The sequence below is a fragment of the Cyanistes caeruleus genome, unplaced genomic scaffold (genome assembly GCF_971803275.1).
Source record: "Cyanistes caeruleus unplaced genomic scaffold, bCyaCae1.hap1.1 HAP1_SCAFFOLD_151, whole genome shotgun sequence".
NCBI classification, from domain to species: domain Eukaryota; kingdom Metazoa; phylum Chordata; class Aves; order Passeriformes; family Paridae; genus Cyanistes; species Cyanistes caeruleus.
Genome location: NW_028255945.1, coordinates 240,867 through 256,799, shown reverse-complemented (window position 1 = coordinate 256,799; position 15,933 = coordinate 240,867). Strand labels below are relative to the sequence as shown.

Genomic DNA, 15,933 nt, shown 5'->3' with positions numbered 1-15,933 from the left:
TAAATCATACCATATTTAACCTTAGGTTTTAAAACTAATTATTGCAAGGTAACTTCTTTAATATTCACCTTAAACACCTTTTTTTTGAAAAGGGACCTATTTAAACTTTCAAAGATTCACAATAATTTCTCCAGGAAAACTCTAAAAAACTCCAATTGCATAAATTCATTATTACTTAAACCACAAAATTAACTCTAAAAGGGTATATAAAAACATTTAGAAAACCCATGAACCATGACTTTTTAACAAACTGGGTACTATCCCAGTGCTTTTTCTTAGAGAGGGAGGGGGGGGGGGTGGACTGCCCGCCCTGCTGCTGCTCTCTGCTGCTGTTGTCTTTCTTCACATTCTCCACATACTCTCGCAGGAAAAAACCCCAAAAACCTCACAAAGTTAACTTTAACACATACAGTTGTTTCTCTCAATCTCTCTTGTTCACTGATAGAGGAAAAAAGGGGCACAATTTTTACAAAAGCAGGCGATGTTACACAAAAAGTCTCTCACGGCCAGGTGCTAACAACGGTGACCATTGCAGCTTATCAACTTCTAATTACAGTGATGAATTTCGAACTAGGTACCATATAGTTTGTGATTTTTTGGCTATTTTGTCTCTTTCTGAAGCTCTCTGAGCCACCTGTTTCTGCTCAGCTGTTTCTGTAATTGTTCAGTGTGGCCTTGGAACTTTTTCTGCACTGCTTCTGCCCCAGGGGTGCCTCCGCTCTCTGCGCACACCTCAGTGCTCCCCCATGTCCCCCTGGTTTGGGTGGAAACCAATCTAAATTTGGATTCTTTTCTTCCAGGGTAGTAAAGTTGGAACTTGAATATGATTGTAGTGTTAAGAGTGACTCCAAAAGTGAAGCAAATAGTTCAGGATATATCACATCCTGCCGTAACTGAACAGATTCTGTTCGTTGTTTCAGCGTTTGCTCTGGAATTTCTTTCTCATTATTTCCTTCTCTCTGACTCTCCCTCCCTCTTTCCATGGGCAGCATAGATAGGAGTGTTTGCCCAGCAGTGGGAGGTAAAGGAATGAGCATACCCATAAGCAAGAAGTCCAGGAAGCTCCTTGCGCAAATCAAAACCCTTAAGCTGTGGCTTTTCTAAAAAGCAGGTAAATAAATCATGTGCTGCTTGCCTTTCCATCTTACCGTCAGCGCTGTTGCAGCCCTACAAGGTTTGGCAGCACGTTCCGGCCAGGACTCTCCTCTGAGGTCGCCTGGGGCGCGGCACCGTTGCTTTTCGCCGTCCTTGCTGCGGAGGACCCGTCCCCTGTCGCCGACTCCCGTGGCCTTCGCTTTTTAATGTCCCAAAGGTCCCAAAGGTCCCAAGGGTCCCATTTGTTCGGGCGCCATTTGATGAGTTCGGCGGGAGACAAGCAGCACTCAATATGAATGATCAGCAAGTCTCATTTATTGGCAACTCCAAACTCCCTATATAACATCAATAATTAGGCTCACACCTAGTGCAAAAGCAAGCTCATTATTGGGTATTTTGTTTAAGGACAACTCCACCTAGTTCCACATTCTTGTGGTTGTTCATCTGTGCTGAATCCACATTCTTCTGATCACAGTGTCCTGTTCTCAGTTCACAGTTATCACTAAGGTCTTTCTGACATTGCAACATCTCATACCAACTACACTCCACTGTTGTTTAATTCTTTCTCAGCTAATTGCTGCATGGGAACACGACCTTTGTTAGCTAGCCACTCTTCCACACTGTTGAGCTTTGGGAGCCTCCCGGGAAGCACCAGCCCTCCCCAGCCCACCCTTGGTAGGACTTTTTCTTTTCTCTCTGCTGACGATTTTATCCCCAAAACTGCCATGGGAACGTTGTAACCAAGCACATCCTCCGGCGCTGCACTTTCCTCCTGTGATTCCCTGTGCAGGGAATGTGTCTGTGCTTTTCCCTGCTCTGTTCACTGACAAACAAACCTGAGCCCGTGGGACAGTCAGAGCTCCTTCATGCCATGAAATCAGGTTGTGTTTCTCATGGCATGTTCTGGAGGAGCTTTTCTTGGTGTGTCTTGTGCTGCTGGAAATGACACAAGAGTCAGGAGGGAACAGAAGCTGCTGCTGCCCGTTGGCTCAGGGCCAGGGAACCAAGTTGTGCTCCCGGGCAGTTGGGCCCTGCTGGAAGCAGAGCCGCCTTTCCCTTGAGCAGCTCAAGCTTGTGACAGCTCCAAACAGGAAACCTCAGCAGAAAACTCTTCCTCCAAACTCAGCTGCTTTCCCTCCTGCAGCTGTTTGGGAAAGAGCCTCAAAGCACAGACTCTGCTGGGAGCCATTGGTGCATTTCCTCCCTCCCGGCAGCAGCAGCTCCTGAGCCCTTCACAGGCTCCTGGCCCTTCGCAAACCCTTCAGCTCCCTTGGAACTCTCAGCACTCACTAACGTAGGTATTTCTTTCATATTTAAATTGCATTTAAACTTCTCTTTTTCTCTCCTCTCTATCTTTTTAATCTCCTCTTTATCTCCTTTAATCCCATCAGCACCAGCAGGATGGGGATGGAGTCTTGGGGTGGGTGTGGGATGAACTGAGGATCCAGCAGAGAAGGGCAAGGCAGAGGGGAGAGGACTCAGCCAACCCTTCTCCTGCTCTCTCCTCCCCCAGGCTCCAGCTAAAGCAAGTCAGACTGGAAAGGATCCCACAAATGCTGTGTTCTCCTCCCTCTGAGCTTGGCTGGGGATCCTCAGCTTCAGCCTGGTGCAGTGGCTGAGATTCGCTAAATTGAGTTTTTTGGCTAATGCACTAAATAATGTGGTGGGTTTAGCGCTGGCTGAAATCTCCAGGGCACTTACTCATTTCTCACTGTGAGATATGGATTAGGAGAAGGGAAAACCAGGCTTAAAAGTTAGAAGGAATAAAGAAACTTTATTAACAGGACTATAAGAAATAAGAAACCAGAATAAAACCTCCAGAAACCTTTTCTCTCCCCAACCAACTTTTTCCTTTCTCAACTGACAGTGTAGGGACAAAACTTGGGATGTTAATGCAGTACCAACTATACGATAGCCTTTTCATCAGTATCTGTAGGGAGAGGAGTTTTCTCTTGTTATTCCATGGAGAGTTGTCCACAAGAAAAGACTTTTCTTGTGCTTTTTCCTTTCCATGAATAGCAGCCACCCAGGGCAAAACTCTGCCATCATGCCTTCCTCCCATTTCCACACCACTCTGAGGTGTGTTCACGGGCCATGAACTCAAGGGGTATTATTTTAAAGATTCAAGAGTTACTCTCTTCATCTGTCTTGGTGATCATCTCTGGGGACAGAAGTTTTCCTCTTCTCTCCCTGGGGACAAAGGATCTTCATCAGCTCTCATCTCTCTCTCTCTGTTCACGCATCTCATGGGATCACAGATACTCCACCACCTGCTTGGCTTCATCAATGGATACCTTTGCTCAGATTTACACTTTGAATCCTTCATTCCCCCCAATACTCTTTCATTAATGAAAGGAGTTATTTTTCAGAATGTTATTGTCCATCTCCATGGCCCTAGCAAAAGACTATTTCAGCTCATTAAAGCATCTCCTCATTCTCCTTCCACCTGAGGCTTGACTCTTCCTCGTACTGACCTTGATGTTTGATGTTGTCTTTTACGTGTCGATCGCTCCCACTTTGCGCTCTCTGGAGAGGGGATGAAGGCTGCAGGTCTCATCTGTGTAGTGAAAGGGTTAAATGTGGCCCAAGGTGTGGCAGGCATTCCTGGTGTGGGATTTCAGCTCAGCAGCCCCTGGAAGGCAGGGGACGGTTTCCAGCTTGGAGCCGTCTGTGCAGGCCATGGCGGGGATGGGCGAGATGTCAGCAGCCGTGGCCCGGCCCAGCTTAGGGCCGGGGTCCCCCTGGGGAGGGCTTCAGCCACCCCACTGGAATGGGACTGGGAGGGCTTCCCGGGAGGGGCCACAGCAGAGCCCGGCCTGGCCTGGGGCCGGGGGAAGTCCCGCAGTCTCCATCCCCCCAGCCCAGAGCCACTGGGCTCCAGCCCAGCCCCTCCAGGCCACACAGGCCGTGGGGAGCAGGGCCAGCCACACCACAGCTCCAATACCTTTCCAGGCTGCAAACAAAAAGAGACAACTTCCCCAGCTGGAGCTTTTAAAAGGTGCTATTCACAAAGGTGATCTCACTTTTCAGTGCTGCAAAATGCTGTCAGTTCTCAGAACTGGCCAGCTCTTGGCCTGATCTCAAGCAGAGAGAAACTCCCAGCAGCCGCTCTCAGAGAAATCACTTCTGTGGGTGTTTTCTGCTTTTATCTCTAAAATGCCAAACCACCACAGATGGCCTGCTGGGAAGGGGTTCGGTGCCCCCTCACCACCCCTCGGAGGGCAGAAAGAAAGAGAGCTTCCCACGTTTCTTTCCTCTCTTAAATCTGTTGTCATCAAAGTGTTTCCAGCTTTTCTAATTGGCTTAGCAATGGGCCTGTTCTCAGAGCCAGACAGTGATTGGTTTTGCCAGGCATGGAGAAAGCTTTTAGCAGCTCCTTTTAGCAGAAATAGCATTCCCATGGCTGGCTTCTTCCCTCCTCACCAAAATTTAACCCATGCAAAACCAACAAAACTGGCCACTGGTGGTCCTGGGGCAGGGGAACCTGCAGGCTTGGAGAAAACTTGAAGAACTTGTGTGGAGCCATTCAAAAACGTAACGTGGCTTCATATCTAGACACACAGCTAAAACCCAGCTATTTCTCTATTCTTTTTCTTTTCAGCTGAGAAAGGAAGTCACAGGTGATGGGGTCTCTATTCCACATCTCTTGGGTCCCTGCCTCATAGCTCCCAATTTGGATGAAAGTTACCCATTTGGTCCCTCTGGCTTCCTCCTCCCACCATCTCCTACATCTTCCCCCATTCTTCTGTGACTTTCTTCTTCTCTTTCCTTATGACCATTGCAGCCTCATCTCTGTGGCTCACAAATGTGCCCAGGGGGCTCCAGGGGTGAGGCACAGGCCCACATGCTTCTTTGAGATGCCCCAGCAGTGCTGCAGCAGGCTGATGGCTGTGCAGTTCCTTTGGCACAGGAACAGGCATTCCTGGGTTTAGTCAGAAGCATCAGTGGCCAAAATCCCAATTTCCTTTGGTTTAGTCCCACCTCAGAGCTCAGTTGTGGGGCAGGATGTGGGTGCTTGGGGCACTGCAGCGCATGAACGATGCACGGTCCCCAGGGGTGGTATATCTGGAAACATTTATTACAAGTGTACATCACTTTTGTGCTGTTTTTCCTATTGGGTTAGAATAGTGTGAGCCTGGATAGCCAATAGTATAAATGTTCAGATGGCTGCTAAGGAATAATAGTCATGATCAATTCCATATTAGCAACATCAGTTTTATTTCCCTAGGACAAGTGCTTGTATAACAATTTCTTCTGCAAACTACTCTGCTTCTGCTACTTGTTACATTTTAGAAACTCTGTTCCATCCATCCTGCCTTGACTGAGGAGCAACCTTTGTTCTCTTAGGACAAGTTCTCTTTGTTTTCTCTCTCCACAGAGCAGTCTTGGAGTTACTCTTGGATCTCTTGAACAACAGGGTTTGGCCCATTGTCAGGCTGTAAATAATGAGCGGTGGGACCACTGGTGCTGTTAAGTCGATTTATTGCTGGAATGCATCAGAAAAGGTCTCAGTCTGAAGGCATGAGATTTTGGAGGGGTAACAAGTGGGCCATAGCTCAAAGGTAGTCACGAGTTTCTTTGTTACACAGCAATATATCACATTTTGGCCCAATGGACAGCTGACATGGAGTTTATTATTACTTAATCACCTTTCACCTTTGCCAAGTTCTGCTGCACTGTGTCTGCTTTTCACCCAATACACTGCTAGCTCACCTACACACATGTGCTTCTTAGGATAATATTTAGATTCATAGCTTACTCTATAAAATCACACAATTACAGTTGAAATCTCTCCACCATCTCACTCAATGCAGTTTCTTATTTACTTATGGCATATTCTTACTTGCAGCTATAGGAACATAAGCTTATGATTTCTCGACTCAACGTCTGTGAACCTTTAGCATTGCATGAACCCAAGCTCCTTCCAAGGCTGTAAATTAAACCCTTCAGTATCTGTGGAAGTTTCTGTCATTTCCCACAGCCCAGCAAAGGATTTGTGACCCTTTGTGACAGAGGAGAACCTGCCAGGCAATTTTGTGTTTGCTGTAGGGAAGGTTGGGTTGCTCTGCATCAATTCCCAGAGCAGCGCAGAGCATTGGCTTTGTGATGTCAGGGCATGGATGCCACCTTGTCGTGGTGACATCCCAAGGTTGCCTTGGTGCACGGAAGGCCTCAGGCTCAGAGCAGCTCTTGGGCTTGCTCAGTGCAGGAGCATCCTCCTGCTTGAGGCGTTTGTCAGTGGGCAGCTGCACACTGACAGGAGCCTTGTTTGTTTTTGTGGTGGAGCAGAGTGTGCAAACTGGCACAGCAGTGCTACAATGATGGAGCAGCTCGCTGTTGCCGTTTGCACCATTTATGTCATCGGCTACTCCGGCTATTATCTGACCAACCTGGCACGTAAGTAGAGGTTTTCCCTGGCTGGAACCTGAGCTGGCTTTTGTAGGTCTCCCTGCTCTTTCTTAGTGACCGGGTTGCTATTGAAACACAAAGACCATGAGGATGCCCCTGGTTTGGTAAAGCTCCTGTCAACACCTTCAGCAAAACACGGGGTGTCTGTAGCCAGGGGGCTGCGGGCAGCATTTGCAGGGCTTCTGTTCCCTCCACGGGAGAGCCTGTGGCAGCAGAGTCTGTCATTTCCTCACTTTGCTGGCTCAATCTCTTGGGGTGACTTTACTTTTAAGATAGCTCTGAGAGCTGGGGAAGTTGAAACTGCTGGAGGCTGATGGGAGTTTTTTCTCCTGACTAATTCCTGGCCATGGGTGAGAATTGGCAGCGGTTTTAACTATTGAGAAGTGAGATCAACCTGTGAACACCACCTGAAGATGTGAGGCCGGGAATTTCTTGCTCTCTTTGGTTTCTGGCTTCTGACGAGGTCACAGGGCTCTGTCTCGGCCTCCTCCCCCGCTCCAGGCCGGACAAGGCTGCAGAGGGCGGGGTGGGGGGAGAAACGGAGCCGGCCAGCCTGACTTGGTTTGCAGTTTCTGCCACTGAACTGAAACCTGACACCATCAACATCTGCAGCTTTAGCAAGATTTTAACTCTTTTACTACCTGCATGAGACTTGCAGATTAATCCTTTTTTTCCAGAGAGAGGGAGAGGGAGTGATCAACCATCAACCCATCAAAGAGAGTGAAGAAACAAATTAAATTTAGAGGGGGAAGAGAAAGAAGGAGATGCTTTAATAAGCTGAAATATTTTTCTGTTAAAGCTATGGGCATGGACAGTAGTGTTCTGAAAAAATCTCCTTTAATTCATGACAGAGTATATTGGGAGGAATGGAGAGTTTCCAAGTGTGGATTTTGAGCAAATGATGAAGTAGTTGTGACACTGTGAGATGCTGGAACAGAGGGGGAGAAGTAATAGTTGAAGATTTGTGTCTTTTAAGAAGCAAAAAAGAAAACTTCTGTTTCCAGGGGGGCTCAGAAAAACAGATAGAGAACTTTTGCCTTTGAATAACTCATTCATAAAAATGACATCCCTGGACTCATGACCCATAACACACCTCAGAGTGATGGGAAATGGGAGGAGACAACTGATGGCAGATTTCTGGGCAGCTGGCATCAGAGAAATAGAAAGCTATGAAGAAAGATAGTTTTCATGTGAAAAACTCCATAGATAGCAGAAGAAGACTTCTGTTTCTCTGCAAAGACTGATGAAAAGACTCTAGCAGGAATTGGGACTGTTGTAAACACCAAAGATCCAAAGTTTTTTGTCTCCATGTTGTCATGTAAACAAGGGAATGGTTGGGTAGTGGGGGAGAAAAGGGTTGTTCTGGAAGTTTTATTCTGGTTTCTTATTCTTGTAGTTTTTGTCAATAAACTTTCTTTATTCCATTTAAGTTTTAAGCCTGTTTTGCTCTTGTTCTAATCCATATCTCACAGCAAGAAATAAGTAACTTTTCTAGTGATTTTTTAGTTGCTGCTTTAAACCACACCAGTCAAGCAGGACACCTTTGAAAATGCAGACTAGGAGATCTTCTCAGATGCTGTTCTAAATAGGCCACGGTTCTCTCCTCTTTTCTCAAAGAATTTGGTTCTTTTTCCTTGCCCACTGCAGGTCATCTGAGCCGTGTGTTCAGAGGTGCCGATCCTGAGGTGAGTCAGAAAGGAACATTTGATGCTCCTGGTGTTTCAGAATTGTGCAGGGAACTGTGAGCTTGGCCTGTGGCAGTAGAGTGCAGAGGGCCAGCTGGGTGGGCTGAAAGAAGATCCATTTCCATGTTTACAACAGCAATAGCAAAGGCATTGTTGGCTATTTCCTAATTTTCCATTGCAGAGCTTTAAAAGAACTCAAAGCTCAGATTTGCAGAGAGAACGTTGCTTGCTGATAGTAGCCAGGGTGAACTCTCTAATTCAGAGCTATTTGCAGCCTGGCTGAATTAACCCATTTTAATTTACTTGGAGAGACTTAGAATCCCATTGCTATCAAAGCTGATGATTTGTGCTTGGTAGAGCTGGTTGTAGAAATAGAGCTGAATAGAAATAAGGTTCTAAATGATAGGAGCTGCCTGTCCCTAACTCCACCATCTGTCCACAGAGCCCAGAAGCAAGAGCAGACTCTGCTGTGGCTCCCTCTGCTCCTGGAGAAGAGGCCAAAGAGGAGCAAAATGAGCAAAAGGAGCACGAGCCTCCAGCTGTGGTCACAGCCCAGCCTGACCATGCCCAGACAGTAAGTGCCAGTGCTGGGTGCTGCTGTCTTTAGTGCAAGGCAGAGCTGCAAGTTTCTGAGCAGCCAGCACTTGCTGTTGCTGGCTGAGGATGCTGAGTGCTGGAGTCCTGCCAGCACCCAGCCATTCCCCCATCCCGTGGCAGCTGGAAATTGGGCTTTGAGCCGTCGTGCTGAGGCCCCAAAGCGCTGCTGCCTGCGGGTGAGCAGCTGGCTGCTTGGCTCAGGGAAGCTCTGTCTCTTGGCTTCTGCCAAGCCATGGCCAAGGGCTCACACGGCATTTCTGGGGCTCACAGGGCTTGCTTTGTTTGCTGTCCCTTTTTGGAAACCTCTGCATGACCTGGAGAAGTGTTCTGCAGTTTCCTTGAGTAATTCTTCACTTCTGCAGAGTCTTTTAGGCCACCTGTCTTTTGGCTTTTGATAAGCTGCAAGGAGATGATTGTGTTGTCCATGAAGCTGTGGCCGGCCATTCTTGTCCTGTGTGGCCAAAGAAACAAACTGTGTAGTTCTGAACCCTTCTTCTGAGGCAAAATCCACAAGTGGCAAGTTTCTCTTGATACGTTTTGTGGTGAAGTCTGCAGCTTTGGAAACTGCATTGGAGCCTAGTGTGGGGGCAAAGCTGCAAGTCCTTGAGTGCTGTCTTTTGTTGCTAAGAACCCCTTTAGAGATGGTTGTTTTTTCTCCTCAGAGCTGTTTTCCTCCTCCTGCCTCTTCTGTCCTGACACTCCCTGTTTAACCTATAAATTTCTGCCTGTCCTAGTGAGGTGAGACAATTCCATGGTTTAGGTGGTTTTTGGTGACTTTGGTCATACATGCATTACATGACACATGGCTTCCTTCATTGGCATCCCTAGGGGTGTGTCAATTAATTTGTTGGTGGGGCCTTTTGAGGATCTCTGTCACTGCCACTCAGAATTCTCAGCTGACAAAAGAGGGAGGAGAAATACCTTGGTCCTCTTCCATATCCTGAGGTGGCCATAGAGGCTCTCTGAGCTGCAGCAGAGGATCCAATTGCACACATCCTTGTCTCCTGAATGAGCAGGATTTCTAACAAGAGTGTGGATGTCAGAAGGGCAGGAGTGGCAGGGCAGGCCTGAAAAGGGCAGCTCCCAGGCACTTGCTCTCCATTTGTGTGTACAGAACATCGAGGCAGAGCCCCAGGCAGAGCTGCCCGAAGCTCCGATGGCCATCATGGCAGTGAAGAGGAGGCCTGAGGAAGAAAGGAGAAACATCGAGGAGGAGATGAATCTCCACTGGCAGAGAGGAAATCAACGAAACCAGGTGAGTGAAAGTGAGGCAGACACTCCACTCATGGAAATTCCTCTCTGTCGCTCTTCACAGGCCTCCGAGGAGGAGCTTCTGGCAGAGCTGCAGGAAGCTGAGGCTAGGATCAGGGCAAGAGAGAACAGGCTGGAGGAAGAAAGGAGAATCATCCAAGAGAAATTAGATCTCCTCGCTCAGCAGCAAGAAGCTCTAGAAAATCGAGTGAGTGAAAGAGCGATAGGCACAGCAGTCACTGCAGTCTGGTGCTTTCTGCCCTTCTTGCCTTTCCTCTGCAGAGCAGCAGGGGGCTGGGCTGATGCCTCTCAGTGCCATCCTGCTGTAGTGTCTATCCCAGCTGCTTGGAAGGACATTTCCTGCTGTGCTCAATCTCAGCTGCTGCCCTGGACAGTGGCACCAGTCATTTGCCCCTTTTGCCAGCACTCATCTCAAGGGATTCCTGCTGGCCTGCTCCTGCTCTCCTTGTTTCTTCAGGGCTTTTTGCAAGTGAACACAGTCCCCCAGACAGATTTGGAATACAAGCTGCAAGCTGTCTGTATGCCTTGGTGAATCTGCTGCTGTCCTGCTCTTTCCCTTTGCTCACAGTCAATGAGCCTTGGCACACAGGGACAAGCTGTGGTCTCTGACTGCTTTGTTCTCTTTGACTTGAGGTGGACGTGTTGATATCTCACCTGGCAGCCTGCGAAGGCTTCCAGCAAATGCCGGCTGATGAAGAGCCCCAAGGTCGGCGGGAGGCACAGGTACTGTCCCAAGCACAAGTGCTGCAGGCTGAGCACCTTCTGAAGATGGTGCAGGAAAAGAGGACTGAGGGGGAGGAGCTCCAACATTAGAACAAGGAGCTGCAAATGTGTCTGCAGCCCTTGGAGGGGGAAAGGGATCCGTGGGAGGAAGTGGAATGGTCGTTGTTGCAGTCATCCTTGAGAAAATCCAGGAAAATGGAATATGAAACTGGCCATCAACTTGATTAAAACCAACCTTGGGTTTTGACCATTTGGTTCCAGAAGTGGGCATCCAAAAAATCCAGTTGATGAGCTTTGCATGTGGCTAACAGCAACTTCCTAAGGGCTTGCATTTGAAAAGGGAACTCGGGGTAATCTCTGCCAGCCAGCTTCCTGACACAAACTCCTTTCTTCTCGCAGATCTACACAGGCTCTTCCATTCAATCTGCTGCAGCAGCAGCAGCTGCATCTAAAGGAGCCTTTGTTGCCCAAGCTGAGCAGTGGAGCCGGGGCAGTTTGTCCATTTCCAGCAGTGACACATCTGCTGCTCAGCTCCAGGAGAGCCTGGGAGACTTCGTGGAGCAACTGAGTACGTCTGGTGTATTTCTTGTCTGAGGGACAGTGTATTGTGTGCACGTGCCAGCAGAGCTGTAGCAAATGATCCTCCTCACTTTGGTGTCCCAGAGACATTTAGGACTCCCCACAGGAACTGCTGTGCTCTGAGGCAGCGAGAGAGCGCTCTGGCTGCTCCTGCTGCCTCTGAGGGCAGCTTGGACTGGCTCGGCTTTGCCTGGCATTCCCTTGCCACTAAAGGCAGAAGCAGGAATTGTTCTTGGATCAGCAGGAGGCTGTGGCCTAGCAAATGATCTATGCAAGTTCTGTGTGGTAGTGGCCAAACTGAACAGAGTATTTAATTCCTAAATTCTCCTTAGACTCCCGACTTCCCACCTGTTGTCAGCACCAAAAGACTTCACAGAAACTGATTTGGGATTTGTCTTTTTGTTGTGGTTCTGTTTTCTGTGTGGTGTTTTTTATAGATTTTTGTTTTGGTTTTGGTGGTTTTTTGGTAGTTTTTTTTTTCTCCATCCTGAAAGAGCTGTTCTGCCCCATGTGTCTTACTGGTGTCATTTTTAGGACTGTTTTTATTGCCTCTACTACATCTACAAGGTTTTTATGAGAATGCTGTATTTTTGTCAGTGAGGACTCCTTTGAAAGAACATCAGGTGACAGCAGAAACAGAGAGCAAGAGATGTTTTCATTGGGCCCACAATGAAGAAACAGATACTTGTATAACAATCTGTAATTAATATCCTAGTTTTATTTTTCTAAAGATGTGTCCAAGAGACACATCCACATGGTGTGATCAGATAAAACAGCACTGCAGGCATTTCTCAGGAGCGAGCCTGCAGCCCCTGTGCTGTGTATTCCTCAGATCCATGGCACGTTTTCATCCCTGATTCCCAGCCATTCCCATGACTCTTAGAATCCTACCTATTGGCCCAAGCCCTGCTCAGATCAGTCTCTGGGAAAACACATCAAGCCCTCTGTGATTCTGCAGCACAACCCATTTAATCTGCTTCTTGCCCATAACAGCTGCCAGTGCTGTGCTCTCAGAAAAGACCTGGTGGGGCTGAGAAAAGATCCCAGCTGATTTGGTGTCTACCTTCACCTGCTGGGACACAAAAGGGCCTTGATCTGCACCTGGCTGTGTCTGATCTCCAAGGCAATGCTGGTGTGTCCTGAACGGGGGCCACAGCTTGTCAGGGGCTCAGGCTGGCTGTGTCTTCTTGCCATTGCTTGTCAGTGCTCATGCTTGGCCTTTGCCAGCCTTGTGCTGTGCCCTGCTGTGCCCTCTGTGCTTCATTTCCTTCCAAGGACTGGACAAAATCAGTCTCTCTGCTGCCCATTTGTACTGCACAACTGCCTGTCTTGTTGCTGCTGTGCTTGCTGCCCAGCTGACCACAGAGGGTTCAGAGCCCCAGACAGCGGGGCTGCCTTTGGCATCTCCTGCAAGTTCAGATCTCTGCCTGAAAGTCAGCATCTTGCATTTTGTTTCCCTCAGGGAGGATGGTGAACAAGGAAAATCCCATCACAAAATACATTGAACTGGAAAGTCTTGGCAGCGGGTGAGTCCAACCACAGTCACTTCTACACAGCCATGGGCCAGGTGTTTCACTGGTGGAATATCCATCAAGTGGGAAGTCAGACAAGTTGTCCACATGTTTAGACAGCGGGCTTAGTCTGCCCCATCTCTCAGTACTGGCCAGAATTTGTCAAGTGTGCTCAGAAGGCATTGTCAAAGACATCTCCATGCTGCCAAGGTCTTGCCTGCAGCAAGGAACAGAACCTGGTAAATCTGCTTGTCTCTCAAGTGTGGGACAGCTCAGGATTCATTTCCTTCACATTTTTGGATGTCTCCAAATCATCTGGCCACACTAATGAAAGGAGAAGAATCTTGCTTGCCTGAAAGCACAACCTACCCCCAATGAGAGCTGTCAGATAACAGTTCTCAGGAACATTTCTCTCCAAGAGTTTGCTAAAGGAAATACTCCGTGCTCAGGATTAGAATTGCACAGTTTAGAAGCTGATAGCCGAGATGAAGGAATAAGCTGCCTTTTGGAGCTGAGGCAGTAAAGCCCAAGGCTTCAGGAACAGGCCCAGTGCCCAGGCACTTGAGGGGAAAATGCATCATCTGCCTTCTGGCAGACCCCTCCTGCAACCTGCAGCTTTTAGGCATTTACAGCAGAGCTCTCCTGTCTGGACTGGCTTTCAGTGCAAGATCTAAATGGCTTCTCCTTTCTTTGCTGCTGTTTTGTTTCTAGGGGTTTTGGAGAGGTTTCCAGAGCACTTGACATGGCAACAGGAGGAGAGGTAAATGTCAACAGCCCCTGCAGCCTCTGCTGCTCTCCAGGCCTTTCCCCACTGCTGACAGCTGTGGCTGGAGCTTTGAGTAGAGCTGTGCTGAAAAGGCACAAGAAGCACAGACTGGAGCCAGCCTGCAAATTGCACTTGGAACAGGCTTTGTGGACAAGGCAAATCGCCAGTGGCCACATGTCCTGTAACTGGCCCCCAAGGGAGCAGAGAAATGGGCTGTTGCAATGTCACTCCCTAATTACTCCAGTGATGAGGTCTAATCACAAGGCACTTGGGCACAGCTTGGCTGTGCCATTCCAAAATCACTTGCTCCATGTGTGTTGTGGTCTCATGCTACCAATTTTCTTAAATTACTCCTTTTCAATGTCATTTGAGGTGGCCATAAAGAAAATAAATGTGCAAGGAGTGAGTAGGAAGATACTAACCATGAATGAAATCAGGATCATGGAGAGTAATAGGAGTCCCAGGGTGGTGAATTACTTAGCCAGGTGAGTGGTCACGGTCCTATCCCTTGAATGTTTCTTTACATACTACAAGCATGAGAGCTTAAAAACCCACTTTGGTCACTGGCAGGAAATAGAGTTGTTAATGATTATATCTCTACTTATCTCCAATGGATGGGAAGAGACTGCATTTTGTCTGCATGAATCCACCCTGGCAAATGCAGACTGAACATTGTTCAAAACCCTGCATCAGCCCTATCTTAAGAATTCAATACCTTCTAAGTTCATTGGCTCCACAGTTCTTTGGGCTTGAGTTTTTCAAGTTTCTTAAATGCTGATGAACCATCCAAGAGAGGATTGCCCTTGCATTGTTGCCCCTCTTTTCCATTGCTGTGCATGCCAGGAAGACTAGGTGCTTATTTCCAGAAATGCCATGCGTGACAGGTTTTTTATCTGGGCTCTTCCTAAACTGCCTTTCTCCTTGAGACAGCACAGACTGCAAACACTGCACAGCCTAGAGGCAATGTCTATGCCTTTACTTCTGCCCTTGTCTCCAAGGGACCCAGAAACAAGACTCAAGCAAAAAACCAAGCTAGCCGTGCATGTTCACCTGCATGGCCTTGTTTCCTTTTTTCAGCTACCTTGTGCATGAGGAACTCTGGTTGGTGATGGAGTACATGGACGGAGGCACTCTGAGAGATCTCATCGACGAGATTCAAATGTCTGAAGGAGAGATTGCAGCTGTCAGTCGGGAGGTCAGGGATCCCATCTGTGCTTCCAAGGCCTTGAGCTGCATTGTCTGGGAAACAGGGGCTCAGAATGGGAGTGATTTCATGGGCCAAGCTTGGTTTCTGTGCTGCTCCTCGGCTATGGGCAAGCAAGAGCATCTCAAGGGAACTGTCTGCCAGTGCCCCTACACTCACTGGACTCACTTCCTGTACTCTTATCCCCTGCTCTTGTATTCTAGCTCTGTCTCATGCATTGGCATTTGCAGTTCTCCACTGAGAAAGGTGCTGCTCTGCTACTGTGGGAGCAGCAGGCTCTTGCTCTCAATGGCGCTGTGTTCTGCCATTCCTCCCCATTCCCCTGCAAAGGGAACCTTCCACAGCTGTTTCCTTGCTTGTACGATGAACTCACAGCACTACTTTTTGCCCCCCGGTTCTCTTTTCTCTCTCAGTGCCTGCAAGGACTGGATTTTCTTCACTCCAACCATGTGATCCATCGAGATGTCAAGAGCAACAACATCCTTCTCAGAACCGACGGCTCTGTCAAGCTGGGTCAGTGTATTCTTGCTCAGCTTCAGCCTTCCAGGAATGGGGGGTGTGGGGCTGCTTTCAGTGACTGCCAGCTCCCCAAAAATGCTGCTGCTGGCAGTGCAGGGGTCCCCCCTGCTGTGGGCTGAAGGCACAGTTGCAGTGTGCACACAGCTATGACAAGGAACCACAAGCAGCCAAGAGTGCTATTGCTCTGTGTGTGTCTGTGTGTGTTCCTTCCAGAGGGAGGGAGCTGCAATCTAAACCTTCAGGGGAACAAAAGGCACTGCTGGAGGAAGTGTAAGAAATGGGGGGATGTTTGAAGTAGCCAATTCATATTTCCTTGGCTAAAGCCCTAAGGAAACAGAGCAGGGAGTGTTGTCCAGGAAATTCAACTGCACATTCTCAAACTTCTACCGGGGAATTCTCTGGCTTGGTTTCCTAATTGACAGTATTAAAATTAAAAGAGTATTTTGCTTTCTCCTCAGCTGATTTTGGCCTTTCTGCTCAGCTCACCCCTGAGCAAAATCAGCGGTGCTCGGTGACCGGGACTCCTTGGTGGATGGCACCTGAAGTGGTGAAGCGTCAACCATATGGCCCCAA

General features: G+C 48.3%; 1 protein-coding gene across 1 annotated transcript; it reads left to right on the top strand.

Annotated features, from left to right (window-relative positions):
• The first annotated feature begins 9,441 nt into the window (after nucleotides 1-9,441).
• Nucleotides 9,442-15,479, top strand: LOC147645872 (serine/threonine-protein kinase PAK 3-like). Its single transcript, XM_086874169.1, has 8 exons — nucleotides 9,442-10,245; nucleotides 10,692-10,781; nucleotides 11,181-11,349; nucleotides 12,823-12,886; nucleotides 13,583-13,631; nucleotides 14,010-14,122; nucleotides 14,715-14,832; nucleotides 15,255-15,479. Exons 1-8 carry the CDS (start codon nucleotides 9,823-9,825, stop codon nucleotides 15,477-15,479), a joined length of 1,251 nt encoding a protein of 416 aa, XP_086730295.1. The 5' UTR covers nucleotides 9,442-9,822.
• Nucleotides 15,480-15,933: the final 454 nt, after the last annotated feature.